The following is an 18,750-nucleotide window of genomic DNA, read 5'->3' on the forward strand; positions in this document are numbered from 1 at the left end:
CACGGGAAGCAGAGTGGCTACTTAAAAACTATTTCTCCACTATTGCATCTCACAACCAAGAGTGTTCAGGATTTTAAGGAGATTCGTTATTTTTTTTAATGGTATTTCTTATGTACTTACTATGTGCCAGGCACCGTACTAAGGGCTGGGGTAGATACAAGATAAATAAGATTGGCCATAGTCCATGTCCCACGTGCGGCTCAGTCTTAATCTCCATTTTACAGATGAGGTCATTGAGGTACAGAAGTGACTTGCCCGAGGTCACGCAGTAGACAAGGGGTGGAGCTGGGATAAGAACCTAGGTCCCCCCTGCTACCAGGCCCGTGCTCTTTCCACTAGGCTACACTGCATCCTGGCATATTTAGTGCTTTTGAAGAAATGGGGCATTGGTCTAAACCAAGATTTAACAAACTGGCCTCTATACAGTCATTCAAACAGCTGCAGTTCCCTCTATGAAGAAGCTGATATCGGGAAATAGGCCATTCTCCGTATGTACAGTAAGGCAGCTTGACGCACAAGACAACTGCTCTTCTTTACAAACACTGAGTCAAAGTTTGCACTTTTTTAAAAGACGCTCCTTAAGGTTTTCACTGGTGACTTTCAACAAGATTCCGAAAAGGTCGAGAGAGGGATTTTTTTTTCCATTTCTCATCGCTTCTCAAGCTTTTTATGGCTCAGTGCTGTGGCTTTAACAGGGATATCTACCTTTCTTTTCTTGCTAACATTTCAGGTGGGCCTTTAACTCACTGCTAAAGAATGGCACTGTAAAGTTGAACTTTCAGAACTCTGTAATCTTCTTCTGTATACCAAAAGTATAGCAAAAAGAATCTAATTCCTCTACCCTACATTCATACTCCATCAATCCTCATCTCTGAACCTACATTTCAACAGTGTTTTTGTACTTCAAGCCCTGGGCGTAAGGAATTCAAAAGACATCGATTATTACCCCTTGGGGCAACAAAGGATAGAGGGCTTAGATGGGCAGATTGCTCAGTCAACTGCACTGTCCAGATCAGCCTTGTAGTTCAGGGGACGAACCACTTCTATTTGGTTCCCAAAGTACCGCACCCAAAAGAGTCTTGTTTTGCTTGAAACTGAAGCTAAAAACAGAGCCTGAAGTCCTCCGAATTCCCCAGTCTCCCCTGATGAATGTCTGGAATTTTCAGATTTTCTTCAACAGGCCTCTCTGTTCGCCCAGTCCACGTGTGGGAATCTTAAAGCCACGTGCTTTGGTGTCACGTTTCTAAAGTTCTTCTGAGTTTTTTCACTGCTCCTAATGCCCCAAAAGGTCTAAGATATTCCAACTAGAATAGAGTGTCTTTTTCAGTGTACTAATCAAATTGACTTTAAAAGTAGTTTACATTTAAGTACAGTCACTAAATGAAACCAATTACTTTCAAAGTCACGCCCTATTCCACAGGGGGGTTACCGATGTTTTATGCCATCAACAATCATTTCCACCAAGTCTCAAAGTCTCAAGTCAAGTCTAAAGTCTCAAAGTCTCAACAAAATAAAACAAGATGGGTTCTTGAGATCAATAAAAGGTTACTGACTGACATTTTTCCCAGTTTCCAACTTTTCACCCTCCTTAACTTAAACTTGTAGTATATTTGGCTTAGAATAATTTCAGGCTCTGAAACAGAATGTCTTATAAATTCCATTCTGCCATGGATGCCAAAATGGGTCCCAGAAGTTCTTTATATTTGCCCTGATGATAAAAATGGAAAATCATCAACCCATCCATCCCCCATGGGCAGTAGATCACATGAATATTTGGTACTATCAGCTTGAACAAATCACTTCTTTTAATTGATTCTACCCCGAAAGGTTGTGGCATGGATTACTAAAAGTTTTACATAAACCTTTCCTCTGTGTGTGTGTGTGTGTGTGTGTGTGTGTGTGTGTGTGTGTGTGTGTGTGTAATATAGAGAAAGAGAGAGATAGAGCAAGAGAGAGAAGGAGAGAAAGAAAGCAAGGAAGAGAGAGACTTTAGGATTCAACTACAGGGATCTGAGTAGCATTCGAAAGGATCAATCTCCAAGTAGTTCACACTTGAGATCAAACTCCAGGAATCCCAGTAAATGCTAATTCAGACATCAGAATCCAGAATTAAACTGAGTGTGGTGTACCATTATACAGTGATCTTTAAAAACACTCACCTTCAAATGACTACACTCTACGTTACATAGAGAACACATATGTGGAAATATTCTTGGTGACGCAGCATAATAATCGTTCATCATAGAAGGAGTTGGGAGTCTCTTCATCTTCTGGGCATCTGCCTGGGAAAACTTAGGGAGCCAAGATGCTTTGACAACTCCAAAGGGAGACTGGATGGGAGCTTCATCCTGTGCCGGGTAACCCTTCTGACCTGCGGCAGATCCAATCTGCGCATTGGCCGGATTGATCCCGGGGTCGTGCGGCATCCTGTCTGGTTGGCTCGGAGCTGAAATCAATTCAGCCGGAAAGGAGGACGGCGCTACAGACGGGCTCGCCGGTGACCCGACGGAATGGCTCAGGGGATGGACAAGAGACTGGCTCCTACACTTCCCCGGCTCAAGGGCCGCCTGTCCTCCCGGAGAGGCCTTCGGTCTGGACATCTCGCTCACCCCGTCAGCTGGGAAAAACAGCCGACCGCTCGAGGGCTCCCCGCGGAAACCCATCGGTCTCGTCACATCTCCAACGGGAAACATCGAGCTGCACGCAGGCGTAGGAGGACTGGACAGGGAAATGTCTGCCTGGGGCGGAAACTCGGGCCCGCTATCTTCGGTGGGGACTTCGGGGTCGTACACCCGCACCCCGTGTGGATCTTTAGTGTAGCTGTATTTGCTCGCGTGTCCGTAATCGATCACGCTGCTAGAAACGGCCTGACGGCCGAGCGGCTCTTTCCCCCTACTCTGAGAGGGCAGAGGAGGCGGCCGGCGTCCCATTTTTCGAATCCTGATCTCTCTCAAGATCAGTGGCATGTTCTCCGGGGTTAGCTGCTCGTCGGGGTAGCGGCTGAGTTCCTCCAGGTCTTCGTGGGACAGCCCGAAGCTCGCCAAGATGCTCGAGGCGCTTTCGTTTGTGTAACGACTCTGGGCTTTGGAACTCTGCTCAGGGGTGGGTGGCACGGGGCGCGTGGGGCCGGTGGCCGGGGGGTGGGGGCTGTTGTCCCACCGGCTGACACGGGTCTTGATCTTCAGCGGCGTTGCCTGCAAATCCGCTTTTGTTTTGGTCAGTCTCGGTCCCATCCTGGGCTGCACGGCTTGAACGTTCGCTCTCGGGGACCCCGTCCTCTGGTAAGAATCTTGGCCCCCAAATCGCGGTGGAATTCCTTGGGCTCTTCCCGCCGGGGGCAGCCTGGGGGGGCCCGCCAGTCCCGTTCTCATAAAAGCTCCCTGAGGCTTCATTCCGGAAGAATTAGGTGCTCTCGGCCTCTGACCTGGAAAGGGTCCACGAGGATTGAACATAGGCCTCGACATGGCTACTTTCAGGACAGCCTGATTGAGCAAGGCACAGGGTGCTGCCGAACCCACATGCGAGGCAATGGTGCTCAACTGCTGCAAAGCCAACTGAGTCTTAATCTGAGCAAGCTGCAAAGGAGATGGGCCCAACAGAAGTGGGCTTGCAATGCCCAGGTTCAAGGAATTCACAAGTGGAGCGAAATTTTCCAAGAATAACACAAAGCTGAAAGTCAAAACACAAACATTAGATCATTTATCTCCAACTCCTTCATGCAGTGGGTTCTATAGCCAGTGAGACACATTTGCAAAATAAAGTCACCGGAAGAATGCTTGACAACTATCCAATGAAGGCTCGGGAGGAATTTAAAACTTCACCACAAGCCCAGTTGCTCGTTTCCCCCCACAATCAAGACAACCATTTTGAAAACAGGATTGCCTCCTCCCCACCAGTGAGATCTGTCACCTTTGCCCACCTCTGGGAATTGATATTCACTGGAGCACAAAGGTACTGTGGATGGGGCAGAAGAGCCGCTTCCAAACGCCTGAAATTTCTCTTTAAGAAAATACTCAAGGGGGGGGGGGGGGGGCAAATTTTAGAGTGCCACTTTAATTTGGAAGTGTGCTTTAAAAAAAGGGAAAAAAAAGCACATACCAAGTCTACCGATGACAAATACTTTCAAGTAAAGGAGTAGACCTTCAAGGACCTGGAAAAGTGTCAGGTTTGAAATGACTTTCACAAAGTCATATTTAACTTCAAAAGCAATTAGGCAGGTAGGGTTTATCGGGTACGCTTTCAGTGAATGGCGGATTTTTCTGTTTTCAGGTTTTTCTTCATCTTTGGATAATGCCTACCAATGCAAACATTCCAACCAGACTATTTACGGTCTTCTCGTTACTAGAACCCAAGTGCCGGATTACGGTGGGTCTGCAGCTCCTAGACACCCCAGAGAGCATCTAAGACGGGCAGGTTTGGCGAGTTCACTGGGAAAGGGGCTCAATGGGAAGCCCCCTCCAAAACACCAACAGGGAAAAACAAACTCACCTAGAAGCAAAGGTCTTTGTCAGGCTAACCGAAGACACGGTGGCAAGAAAACCAAGCCCCTTGGGGCCATGTGAATGACTGCCCGTTAGGTCCAACCGTCAAATCGGGACCCCAGCCGGGAAAAAAGCCCTACTACCTGATTGTCAGGGCCGTATGGGTGTAGTCTTTTAGCCTAGTAGGACCCATCACCATACCTGATGGCTCTTTGTGGTTAGGTACTTGGGGAATCAAGACTGGGAAAAAAAAATAAAAAGTTTCATCATGACACCTGGGGTAGTTTATTGGTGTGGCACTAGAAAATTCATTTGCAGAGTTCAAAGAGCACAGCTTTCAAAAGTTGGTAGAAAAACACACATGCACACTCACATACACAAGTAATTCTGAAAATACCCTTGCGCCTTGAAAAAAAAAGTCCATGTTAATCAACGGCATTTTTTTCCTTCATAGCGCAAGCCACGGTAAGAATGTTACTGTCTTGCCTGTTTCAGAATAGCAACATCCAAATGAATTCTCTCTTAGTAGCAAGAATTAAAAAAGGATCCCAATAAAACGGTCTTCGAAATCAAACTCGAAAAGTACCCTTGAGTCTAAAGTCACTCAAGACTCAGCGTTTGTCGACCCTGGGTGGGAGTTGGGTGAAAAACCTCTCCTCTCCTTTACTCAGCATTGCAATTATGAAGACCATTTGCCCAGACTTTCAATGAGTCTACGTGAAAGTTGGTTCCAGTTAGAGCACGCAAAACTCTCCGATACACCTTGAATGTGATGAGTCACAGTGGAGCCCAACAATGCTTTGTCAGAGGTCAGGTCAGGTAAATTTCAGGGCTCCGGAGTGTGGAGTCTGGAATGTGATGGAAGGCAAAGCAGTTTTCCTGTGAGTTCCCTCCCGACCCGATGCACCATTTAGGCAACAGAGGGAGGAGATTTAATGATAGAATTTCACACACAAAAAGGGGATTTACTTGTCTGTCTCAAGCGTACTCTACACCCGACCAAGACTGCAGGAGAACCCATGGCTGCACCTGATTCAGCTGGAGAAGTGTGTTGCCATGAAACGATTTGGATATAGCGCAATGGAAAAATCAGAGAAAGGTCTTCCCACAAGTCTGTTCTGGTTGAACACGATCCATAAGCCGGTGTGAAGAGTAGGAAGAAGTGGTTGCGTGCGGAGCCTCAGACAAAGGCAGGGTACTGTTAAACTTCCCAGCCACTGGACGGGTCAGCCTCAGTTAATCAACCAATGGGATTTACTGAGTGCTGACTGCAGAGCACGGGACTAAATGCTTGGGAGAATACAACAGAGTTGGTAGACACATTCCCTGCCCACAGTGAGCTTACAGTCTGTAGCCTCCTCCCTGCTTTACTGTTAGGGTCAGCCTCGGCCACTTTATAGTATTTTTTTAAAATAATATGGTTACACTAGCCCATTATTTCCCATTGGAGATACCTTCAAGAACAACCCCTGCCCCAACACACACACACACACACACACACACACACACACACACACTTTCTCTCTCTCTCTCTCACTCACATACACACACACACACACACACACACTATTAGAATGCCTTGTATTTCTTCTGAACTCTGTTCTACTGCTCATCAAGAGACGACAGACCGACTGAACAGGCGATTCCATCGAGATGGTCAGAATGTTCTCAGGAACCAATGGGCAGTGATGCTGACAAACAAAGGACAAAGTAGATGGCTACAGAAAGTGCCCGTGCCCATATGCAACTACTAGAATAACTGAGAGTCTAGGGCCTACCATAAATGCCACGTCCAGCTTCCTGGATAACATCATAAATAATGAGAGGAGCAGTAACTACCTAGGAGACTCTAGGAGTGTGTGGCTTACAAACACTGTGGCCATGCTGACCGAAAAACATAATACTGTTGAGCAAGAAATGTGCCTGTGTTGAATGACGTCACCCTCAAGGAACTGCTGTTTGGTGAAATTACGTGAAGCTGTCTAAAGGAGGGAAGAGGTAGTTAAATATCTTCAAGATAAGTCCAGCATAACTTCCAACAATGCAGTTCTGCTGGTAAAGGCCGGGACTCCACAGCAGCAGACAGTTCAGTGAGCAGACATGAGGCTGAGTAAAGGTGCTAGGGGAAATCTTGAAAGAGCAGTTCCCGAGCCCAGTGGCCAGCCTCACCAAAAAACAAAAAAACAAAAAACCAGGATCAGATGGTAGAAGCGGGGCCTGGCGTCACCCCAAACTGAACAAATGTACTGTATCCTCATGCCACCACGGGGCAGGCCTCATGATTTAGACCCCGTCGGGGTTGTTGACTATAAATTCCTTGTGGGCAGGGAATGTGTCTACCAACTCTATTGTTCTGTACTCTCTCAAGTGCTTAATGCATTGTTCCACATACAGTCAGCGCTCAGTAAACATCGCTGACTGATACAACTCCGGGTCTCGGCCGGGTGCGGGGGAGATGGTCAGAAAACTCTGGGGGGGGGTCCACGTATTCCTTTAAGGTTGGTGGTTCAGCCCAGTCAAGCCTGCCCAATGCCACCAGGCCATCGCAGTGGAAACTCCAGCCCCTGCAGGAATGTTGGGGTGCTCATAAAATATAGGTACCCGCTGGTCTGGAATAGGGCAGGCACTTCATTCATTCATTCATTCAATCGTATTTATTGAGCACTTACTGTGTGCACAGGACTAAGCGCTTGGGAAATACAAGTTGGCAACATACAGAGACGGTTCCTACCCAACAGCGGGCTCACAGTCTAGAAGGGGGAGACAGACAACAAAACAAAACATATTAACAAAATAAAATAAATAGAATAAATATGTACAAATAAAATAAATAAATAGAGTAATAAATACGTACAAACATATATACATATATACAGGTGCTGTGGGGAGGGGGAGGAGGGCGAGAGGAAGGAGGTGGCTCAGTCTGGGACTTAAACACCGCTACCACAACCAGCAGTCGGCCTGCCTAGGAAAGTGGGCGTCTGTTCATCAGATTGCAACCGCGCTTTGTATGCTCATATATTTTAATGTATTTGTATATTCTCCCTGTATACGTATTTGAAATTTAAGCTTTTGTTGCTGTGCACATATATATCCTTGCAATTATGTGCTACTTGCAGTGAAAGAAATGATTTTTAAAGTTTGATACTCGTAGCAAAAATAGCAAGCAGATAAAAAGTACACACAATAGTTTAGCAAAAGAAAAACCAATTTGAGTGGATGTGTCCATGGCGTCGCTATGGGTCGGAGACGACTCGACAGCATAAGACAAGACAAGCATTTGGGAAACTGGGAGAAAACAAACAGCATACTAACACAGGCTCAGAGCAAATTTACTACCTAGCCAACAGCATGTAAATAAACTGAAATCAATACCTGTCCCCAGCCAAGGATAAAAACAAAACAACCTCATTAATGGTCATTTAAATCAATCACTACAATAATTGGTTGGAATCCTGATGATCAACCTTTTCAGGTGAGCCCAATGGCAGCCATTTAGTAATACAGAGCCATTCTTGAAAACGCTTGGTACTTTTGGGTGAACTGCTGTTCCAATGCTAAAGTTGGGGGAAGGATAATAATAATAATAACGATGGTTATTTGTTAGGCACTATGTGTCAAGCACTGTTCTAAGCACTGGGGTAGACACAAACTAATCATGTGGGACACAGTCCATGTCCCAAATGGGGCTCACAGTCTTAGTCCCCATCTTACAGATGAGGCAGAGAGAGGAAGTGAAGTGACTTGCCCAAGGTTACACAGCAGATAAGAGGCGGGGCCGGAATTGGAACCCAGATCCTTCTGACTCTCAGGTCCGTGCTCTAAAGACTAGCTGATTTCTTGGGTCAATGTCCAGAAAGTTTTGGACAATCCTGTAATCTCCCAAGCGCTTAGTACAGTGCTTTGCACAAACTAATCACTCAGTTATGACTGAAGGAAGAGCAATGACAAGAAAAGGCCTGTTTTAAGTTTTCCTCATTATTATTAGGCCCTCAAAACCCATCTGCAATAGTTTCAAGTTCAGTTTCCAGAAAATAATCATATTCCAATTGCTTTCCTATATAATGCTTCTAAACGAATAACTGTAACAGGAATCCAGCGTGACCCAGCACTTAGAACAGTGCTCTGCACATAGTAAGCACTTAACAAATGCTATTACTACTATTAGGTACTGTTGTGTGACAAGGACTAAGCATCCTGGGAGGGTACAAAACCAATCGGATCGGAGTAGACCCAACCCCTACCCTCAGGTTCACAATCCAGCAGGGAACCCGGACTAAAATAAACCTCAGACAGGAGAAAGTAATAAGAGTGCAAATGGTATGTTACTAAGCGTTAACTGGGAGTTGTGTGTGCTTAGGAGTTGTGGACATGCCGAACTGGCAGTTAGTGAGGAGAAAAAGGAAAGCCTAGGTAGTAACTGGACTCACTCCTGGAAGACATGGGATCTCAGGAGGGCTATGAAGATGGGGGAAGAGTGGTGGTCTGATGAATGTGAAGCAGGAGGGAATTCCAGGCAGGAAGCAAGGTATGAGTGAGGGGTTGGCGGGAAAATTGACAGTGAGGTACAATGGGAATGTTAGCTTGAGAAGAGCACAGAGTGGGATCTGGGGGGTAATGAGAGATGAAAGTGGAGAAGCAGGACAGAGAGAGCCAGTTGAGCGCCTTAAAGCCTATGGCCGAGCATTTCTGCTTGATGCAAAAGAGGAATGAGAAACCATGGGAGGTTTTCTGAAGAGTGAGGAGAATACAGCCTTCACACATGCAGCCCCAACCTATCATGTCTATGTTCAGCAGGGGTAGGATTGCGTTCCTATTTTATTAGTGGGGAAATAGAGACCCTTTGTCTCGGGACTGAAGGAGAAATTCAAATCAAGATTCTATCCTAGACACATCTCTCAATTCAATTTACAAAGCAACCAGAACGAAAAACCCTCACAACTCTAAGACTCGGGAAAGTAGGTACAAAATCTGCCCTTCTCAGCAGATACTGTGGGTGACTGGATCTGGCAGGATTCATCAAACAATATTAATAACAATAACGATGGTGGTATTTTAATGCTTACTATGTACTAGGCACTGTACTAGGCGCTGGGGTGGATACAAACAAACTGAGTTGGGGACAGTCCCTGTCCCATGTGGGGCTCACAGTCTCAATCCCCATTTTCCAGATGAGGTAGCTGAGACCCAGAGAAGTGAAGTGACTTGCCCATGGTCACACGGCGGACTCCCAGGCCCGTGCTATCCACTACACTATACTGCTTCTCAGTTGTGTGCACACCCCCGGCATCAGACCCTGGGTGAGGATGGGACCCCCATGGGAGAAGAAGACTGGGTGCATCATCTCACTCGCTGCCTCCAAAGCTTTCAGGGGCAACCCAGAGCTCCTCCACCCCAAAACAAAACTCTTCATCATTGGCTTCACTCCCGACTCTCCTGCCTCCCAACCTCCATTCACCCCTTTTCCCCCAAGGCACAGGACCCCCCTCCTAGTTCTAACGCCGCCAAACCAAAGGAGCCGCCTTCAAGTGGCCCCCTTGTCTGGCCACACCACCCTCTCTCTCTCAGACAGAGATCTGCTTGCTTTTGAGGGGGGGGACTAGTCTGCAGGATCCCAAAATGCCTTGTACAGTGCTCTGTGCCCAGGCATTCAATAAATGCTGCTGCTGCTGCCATCCTTTAAGATCACTACTGATTTCTGTTGGCCAAGATCCGGGAACGAGTGTTGGGAAACGGCGGGGCCCGTGGACAGAATTCAGGCCTGGGAGTCAGAGGACCTGAGTTCTAATCCCGGCTCCGCCACTTGTCTGCTGTGGGCAAGTTACTCTGTGCCTCAGTTACCTCATCTGTAAAATGGGGATTAATTCCTCCTCCCTGACATATGCTGTGAGCACTATGTGGGACAGGGACTGAGTCCAGCCTGCTTTTCTTGTATCTACCCCAGCACTTAGAACAGTGCTTGACACATAGTAAGCGCTTAAATATCACTGGAAAAATATTTTTGCATTTGGTCCACCTCTGCTTTATCATATTCACTCCCTTGAGTAGATATTGAGCAACTTGTATTGTGGGGAAATTTCCAGTGACCCTTAAAACCCCTCCCTTTTGGAGGACGCCAGCTAAATACCTCAGCATTGACACTGGTAAATTTTAGAAAGAAAATAATCCTATGAAATGCTTTCAAAAGAAAAAAAAAGAGGTGCTGACTCCACCCCATGAAGCCCTTTCTAGAGCCTTACACAAAGATTAACTTTTATAAATCTGCGGAAGGTAGAAACAGATCCTAAACTTTACTGGAGAAATTCTCAAAGGATGGCCCACAAATATTTAAGTGCATTTTGCCCTACACACTGCTGCTTCCCCTACAGGTATTTGAATGCTTGTCTCCCTTAATGGTGCTCTGGGGGTATTGATTGATTAGTATTCACTGAACATTTACTCAGTACAGAGCACTGTACTAAGCACTTAAGAGAGAGCCACAGAGTGGAAGCTTCTTGAGGGCAGGGATCCTGTCTTCCAACTTAATTGTATGATAATAATTAACGATGGTAATTGTTAATCAAGCACTGTTCTAAGAGCCAGGGCAGGTAAAGGGGGAAGCAGCATGGCCTACTGGATAGAGTTCACAGACTTGGGAGTCAGAAGGTCATGGGTTCTAATCCCAACTCTGCCATTTGTCTGCTGTGTGGCCTTGAACAACTCACTTCACTTCTCTGTGCCTCAGTTACCTCATCTGTAAAATGGGGATGAGGACTTTGAGCCCTATGTGGGACAGGGACAGTGTCCAACTTGATTTGCTTGCACCCTCTCCAGCGCTTAGTACAGTGCCTGACACATAATAAGCGCTTAACAAAATACCATAATTATTATTATTATTATTATTATTAGTGGATAGAGCAAGACCCTGGTTGTCAGGTTCTAATCCCAGCTCCACCACTTATCTGCTCTGAGACCTTGGGCCAGTCATTTCACTTCCTCTCAGCCTGTAAAATAGGGATGAAGAATATGAACCCCATGTGGGACAAGGACTCATGTCCAACCTGATTTACTTGTATCCACCCCAGCATTTAATACACTGCCAGCCACAAAGTAAGCGCTTAAATACCACAGTTGGTTTCATTATTCTTATGTACAAGTTAATCCGGTCAGACATAACCCCTATCCCACTTGGGGATCAGAGTCTAAGTGGTGGGGGGCCAGGTTTTGAATCCCCATTTTGCAGTTGAGGCACTGAGGCATGGTAAGTGACATGCTAACTGAGGCAAGTAAGTGGCAGAGCTGGGAGTAGAAGCCAGGTCCAGGCTTTTCCCTTGGGCCTCTCAGCTTGGTCTCTCCCAAACGCTTGGCACAGTGCTCTGCATGCAGTAAGCACCCCTGACAAGCCACTAGATTGATTGAAGTCCTGAGTTCCATTGTCCCAGTGCAGAGCTTCTGCCCAGGCTGAACCAGTTTCTACCCTTGCGATCATGGTCTACGTGAAGACCCTTGGAAACAGACTAGTGGAAAAGACGCAGTGTGGTCTACTGAATTGAGCACAGGTCTGGGAGTCAGAGGCCCTGGGTTCTAATCCCGGCTCTGTCGCTTGTCTGCTGTACGGCCTTGGACAAGTCACTATTCCTCTGGGGCTCAGTCACCTCGTCTGTCATACGGGGATTAAATCCTCCTCCCTCCAAATTAGACCGTGAGGTCCACGTGGGTCAGGGACTGTGTCTGACCTGATGATCCTGTATCTACCCCAGCGCTTACAACAATGCCCATCACAGAGTAAGCACGAATACTAATTTAAAAAGTTGAAGACTTGGATGCTGAACAGGTGAGGAAGAGGGAGATTAAAAAATGATGGCTGTGGGTCCAAAGAGGGAAAATGCATATATCAAAATTAAAAATCATTTCAGTGCTAAAAGGAGACCCTACTAAGAGGGATTACTTACACTGCATTTCCTCTACACAAAACTGCAAAAATCTCGGCCAACTATGTGTCCCAACAAGAAAACACACACAGACTATAAAAACACTTCTTCAAATTTTGTGTTCTACATGGGACTTAAGATGACGGTGTAAAAAAAATGCTATCCCCCTCATTTAGCTTATTTTTAAAGCCAGGACTGCATAAACAGCACATGTGGTGATTTTCACACACTAGAAAATTCAGCCTTTCAAAGCTATTATTTTCTTGTGCTACATGAGAACAAATGGCCAGAAATCACACCCTTAGAAAAGGGTCCCCGAGAGAAAACTCTGAGCTGTACAGCTTGTTTTTATTACTCGATGACTTGTTCTTGGGAATCAAACCCATGAAATGAGAACCAAAAATGTTTCTGTGCACTCCCTCTACAAGCACCACATATGAAGAAACGTTAGGAGGCGAACCAATGTAGGGTTATCCATTTAAATATTCCTTACTCTCTCACAGAATCACCAAGAATATTCCCTACTCTCAGACTCCTCAAGGAATAAGGAAGTGCTAACACTCCTCCAGCTGCCTTGTCAATTCAGTTTCTCTGGGAGACGTTTAGTCAATGTTATTTATTGAGGACTTACTGTGTGCTGAGCACTGTACTAAGTGCTTGGAAAAGCACACTAGAGAATAGGTAAATTAGACCTCTATCCACAAGGAGCTTACCGTCTACAAGCGGCGACGAGCACTGAAATAGGCTAATGGAAAAGCAGCATGGCCTAGTCCATAGAGCATCTGTCTGGGAGTCAGCAGGTCATGGGTTCTAATCCCAGCTCCATCATTTGTCTGTTGTGTGACCCTGGGGAAGTCACTTCACTATTCTGGGCCTCAGTTACCTCATCTGAAAAATGGGGATTGAGATGGTGAGCCCCGCGTGGGGCAGGGTCTATGTCCAACACAATTTGCTTGTACCCACCCCAGGGCTTAGAACAGTGCCTGGCACACAGTAAGCACTTAAATACCAGAATTATTATTACTATTAGTATTAATGTCTACTTCCCACCTCACTGGAGGTATAGTTCTGCCTTCAACAGCAATGTGGTTTGTGTGTGTCCCTAATTATCACCCTCCGACTGGGAACCTCCAAGGTCTCTGCAACTGCTGAAAATAGAATCCAGGAATCTAACCCTCACCAACATACAATCACTGGTACTTACTGAGTGTTTAATGTGTTCAGAGCACTGTAAAGCTCTTGGAGAGTTCAATTACAACAGAACAGACAGACAAGCTCACTGTTCACAAGGAGTTTACAGGCTACAGGGAGAGACGGACTTTACAATAAAATGCATATTCTTGGCACAAAACAATGACAGATCAAATTTGAACTGTAAGTAGTTTGTATCACCTCTTAAAGTGAACAACTTGCACTGTGATATTTAAAGTAGCTATTTTGTTTTAAGGACCACCCCCCATTCAAAAGCTCCTCTGGGTAACCTGAGTGGGAGAAATAAAATCAAGCAATAGTACGTAGTTGGCATTTATTCTGTAAATAGCACTGTAATGAGCGCTTGGGAGAATACAACGGAGTTACTGGGCATGATCCCTGCCTGCAAGGAACTTAGAGACTAGCCATGACAAACACCTGATTATAGGGTTTTTTAAGCATGGAAATAAGTTGTATTGGAGGAGGTGGTATTTCCGATCCTGAATTTTAACTTTAATCAGAATTATGTAGCCTAGGTCTGGGATTTACTAAAGTCTGCACTGATCTAATGACTGAAATGATCTTTTTTCACCAGAGAAGTGCGCTACACACAGCACGGCTTAGTGGATAGAGCACGGACCTGGAAGTGAAAAGGATCTGGATTCTAATGCCAGCTCTGCCACGTGCCTGCTGTGTGACCATGGGCAGGTCACTTCTCTTCTCTGGGCCTCATCTGTAAAAGAAAAAATGGGGATTAAGAGTGGGAGTCTCATTGGGGACGGGAAGTGTGTCCAACCTGATTACCTTGTATCTACCCCTGTGCTTAGAAGTGCTCGGCACACAGTAAGCATTGAACAAGTACCATAATTAATTATTATTATTATTATTATTATTAAGTAGGATATTGGTTAGAAGGGATTATTCTCTGCAACTCACCAGAACGAGGGGTTCTCTTCACGTTCCCTACTTCCCACTGCTTCTTGCACACCCTTCCCTGCAGATAAAGTGGCTTAGAGAAGCAGCGTGACTCAGTGGAAAGAGCCCGGGCTTGGGAGTTCGAGGCCACGGGCTCTAATCTCAACTCCACCACTTGCCAGCTGTGTGACCTTGGGCAAGTCGCTTCACTTATCTGTGCTTCAGTGACCTCCTCTGTAAAATGGAGATGAAGACTGTGAGTCCCATGTGGGATTCCCCACTCTACACTGCTAGCCTGTTGTTGGGTAGGGACCGTCTCCATATGTTGCCGACTTGCACTAAGTGCTTAGTACAGTGCTCTGCACACAGTAAGCGCTCAATAAATATGACTGAATGAATGAATTACCTTGTATCTTCCCCAGCGCTTAAAACAGTGCTTGGCACACGGTAAGTGAAGCAGCGTAGGTAGAGTAGAGAAGTAGCATGGCTCAGTAGAAAGAGCATGGGCTTGGGAGTAAGAGGTCATGGGTTCAAATCCCAGCTCGGCCAATTGTCAGCTGTATGACTTTGGGCAAGTCGCTTAACTTCCCTGTGCCTCAGTTACCTCATCTGTAAAATGGGGATTATGACAGTGGGCCCCACGTGGGACAAGCTGATCCCCGTGTATCCTCCCCAGCACTTAGAACAGTGCTTTGCACATAGTAAACACTTAACAAATGCCACCATCATTATTATTATTAAGTGCTTAACAAATACCATTATTATTATTATTATTACTCCCATCCCTTCCCTCTGGGCTTCCTGCTCAATGCCACTTCTCTACAATCGCAGTTTGGGCCGCACTTTGCTTCCCCTGAAGGGGGTGGGGGCGTACAGCGTTACAACGGGGGGGATTTCCTCAGTTTCCCCACAATGCACCAGCTGAAGACCCTTCCCTCCTTGAGAAGCAGAGTGGCTCAGTGGCAAGAACACGGGCTTGGGAGTCAGGGGACATGAGTTCTCCTTCCGACTCCGCCGCCTGTCTGCAGTGTGATCTTGGGAAAGCCACTTCACTTCTCTGTGTTTCAGTGACCTCACCTATAAAATGGGGATGAAGACTGTGAGCCCTACGTGGGACAACCTGATTACCTTGTATCTGCCCCAGTGCTTAGAACAGTGCCTGTCACATAGTAAGCGCTTAACACATATCATTATTATTGTTAATGTTCCTTTGAAGACGGTTCCTGGGGGGAGGGGGAGCATGCACGCATGTTCCAGGGAGGGGAATTTCCCCTGCTCCCCCTTCCCCAGCTCAATAAATACGACTGAATGAATGAAAAGCACCTCCCTGACAAAAGCGCTTTGTCTTCGTACAAAGCACCTTCAAGGAGGGGGGGCCCTCCTTACCACCTCAGGCCCACTGTCTCATTCATTCATTCCATCGTACTTTTTAAGCGCTTACCGTGTGCAGAGCACTGTAGTAAACGCTTAGAAAGTATAAATCGCCAACAGATAGAGACAATCCCCACCTCACAATGGGCTCACAGTCTAGAAAGGGGAGACAGACAACAAAAGTGGCTTAGTGGCAAGAGCCCGGGCTTAAGAGTCAGAGGACGTGGGCTCTAATCCCAGATCCAGCACTTGTCTGCTGTGTGGCCTGGGGCAGGTCATTTCACTTCTCTGGGCCTCAGTGTCCTTACCTGTAAAATGGGGATTAAAAGTGTGAGCCCCACGGGGGACAACCTGCTTACCTTGTATCTCCCCCAGTGCTTAGAACAGTGCTTGGCACATAGTAAGCGCTTAACAAATATCATCATTATCATTACAACTATTAAGTAGATGGGTGTCAGCTTAGTCCGGTGCTCTGCGCACAGTATGTGCTCAATGAATACAACTGAATGAATGACTTGTCAGCTGTATGACTTTGGGCACATCACTTAGCTTCTCTGGGCCTCAGTGACCTCATCTGGAAAATGGGGGTGAAGACTGTGAGCCCCACAGGAGACAACCTGCTTACCTTGTATCTCCCCCAATGCTTAGAACAGTGCTTGGCACACAGTAAGCGCTTAACAAATACCATCATTATCATTATTATTATTAAGTAGATGGGTGCCAGCTTAGTCTGGTGCTCTGCACACAGTAAGCGCTCAATAAATATGGTTAAATGAATGGATTGTCAGCTGTGTGACTTTGGGCACATCACTTAGCTTCTCTGGGCCTCAGTGACCTCATCTGGAAAATGGGGGTGAAGACTGTGAGCCCCACGGGGGACAACCCGCTTACCTTGTATCTCCCCCAGTGCTTAGAACAGTGCTCGGCACATAGTAAGCGCGTAACAAATACCTCCATTATCATTATTATTATTAAGTAGGCGGTTGCCAGCTTAGTCCAGTGCTCTGCTCACAGTAAGCGCTCAATAAATACGGCTGAATGAATGTACTGTCAGCTGTGTGACTTCAGGCAAGTCACTTAGCTTCTCTGGGCCTCAGTGACGTCATCTGGAAAATGGGGGTAAAGACTGTGAGCCCCACTGGAGACAACTGATTTATTCATTCAGTCAGTCAGTCGTATTTATTGAGCACTTACTGTGTGCAGAGCACTGTATTACGTGCTTGGGAAGTACAAGCTGGCAACATACAGAGACGGTCCCGACCTAACAGCGGGCTCCCAGTCTACAAGACAGATCACCCTGTACCTCCCCCAACACTTAGAGCAGTGCTTGGCACATAGTAAGTGCTTAACAAAAACCATTATTATTATTATTATTACATATCAGGAACAGATAGAGACAGTCCCTACCCAACAACGGGCTCACAGTCTAGAAGACTGATCACTTTGTATCTCCCCCAGCGCTAGAGCACTGCTAGACAGACAGTAAGCGCTTAACAAATACTATTATTATTATTACTATTATTTATTACAAGGTGGCAACATATAGACACCGTCCCTACCCAACAACGGGCTCCCAATCTAGAAGACTGATCACCTTGTATCTCCCCCAGCGCTGAGAACAGTGCTTGGCACACAGCAAGCGCTTAACAAATACCATTATTATTACTACTACAAATCGGGAACAGATAGAGCCGGTCCGTACCCAACAACGGGCTCACAGTCTAGACGACTGAACACCTTGCAACTCCCCCAGCGCTTAGGGCAGTGCAAGGCACATAGTAAGCGCTTAACAAATACCATTATTATTATTATCACAAGTTGGCAACACATAGAGACGGCCCCTACCCAACAACGGGCTCGCAGTCTAGAAGACTGATCACCTTGTATCGCCCCCGGCGCTTATAGCAGTGCTTGGCACACAGTAAGGGCTTAACACATACCATTATTATTATTATTACTACAAGTTGACAACATATAGAGACGGTCCCTACCCAACAACGGGCTCGCAGTCTAGAAGACTGATCACCTTGTGCTTGGCACATAGTAAGGGCTTAACACATACCATTATTATTATTACAAGTTGACAACATGATCACCTTGTATCTCCCCCAGCGCTTATAGCAGTATTAAGCACACAGTAAGCGCTTATCAAATACCATTATTATTACAAATCGGGAACAGATAGAGACGGCCCCTACCCAACAACGGGCTCCCAGTCTAGAAGGGGCAAGACAGGCAACAGAACAGAACAAGTAGACGGGTGTCAATGCCACCCGAATAAGTATAATTAGAGCTAGGTACACATCATGAGTACAATAAATAGAGGGGTAAATTTGTACAACTACACACGAGTGCTGCGGGGGCCTCCTCAGGCCCCGGCCCACCGCCTCGCCGCCATTTTGTGGGCAGCCACCGTGCCCGACCACAATAACGGCCGCCGGGCCCGGCCGGGGACCGTCCCCCGCCCTCTCCTCACGGCCATCCTCCTCTCCCTCCGAGCCCGGCCCTACCTAAGCCGGCCAGGCCAATCCGTGCGACAGGTTCTTCACCCCCAAGCTTCCCTCTCCTCCATCTCCTTCCGCCTGGGCCGCCATTGTCGCCGCCTAAGGGGGCAGGGGAGCAAGCGCACTGGCTCCCGCCAACCCCGGCAGGCGCCTGCGCAGTGCCTCCGAGGCCCCTCTTTCCGGCAGGGGAGCCGAAAAGGGCACGGGCGTACCTCGGGGTGCCCCGGGGGCGCGTGCGTAGTAGAGCGGCCCGCGTGGGATCGCGGTAACAGACGGGGAGGAAAGGAAAGACGTTAGGCCCTCACACCAGGAGAGAGTTAAAGTTACCTCTGCTCTCATTCATTCAGTCGTATTTATTGAGCGCCTGCTGTGTGCAGA

At 46.8% G+C, this 18,750-nt stretch overlaps 1 protein-coding gene across 2 annotated transcripts in view; it reads right to left on the reverse strand.

Moving 5' to 3' along the window:
• Window positions 1-18,432, reverse strand: part of ZNF638 (zinc finger protein 638) — a 61,909-nt gene extending 43,477 nt beyond the window's left edge. For both annotated transcript variants that reach the window (XM_038744588.1, XM_038744587.1), the window contains exons 1-2: window positions 18,379-18,432; window positions 2,160-3,669 (exon numbers count right to left, since the gene is read on the reverse strand). In XM_038744588.1, coding sequence (XP_038600516.1) covers window positions 2,160-3,464 — 1,305 coding nt within the window. In that variant the 5' untranslated portion in view covers window positions 3,465-3,669; window positions 18,379-18,432. The remainder of the gene's footprint in view (window positions 1-2,159; window positions 3,670-18,378) is intronic.
• Between the last annotated feature and the right edge of the window lie 318 nt (window positions 18,433-18,750).

Source organism: Tachyglossus aculeatus, chromosome 4 (genome assembly GCF_015852505.1).
Source record: "Tachyglossus aculeatus isolate mTacAcu1 chromosome 4, mTacAcu1.pri, whole genome shotgun sequence".
Lineage (NCBI taxonomy): Eukaryota > Metazoa > Chordata > Mammalia > Monotremata > Tachyglossidae > Tachyglossus > Tachyglossus aculeatus.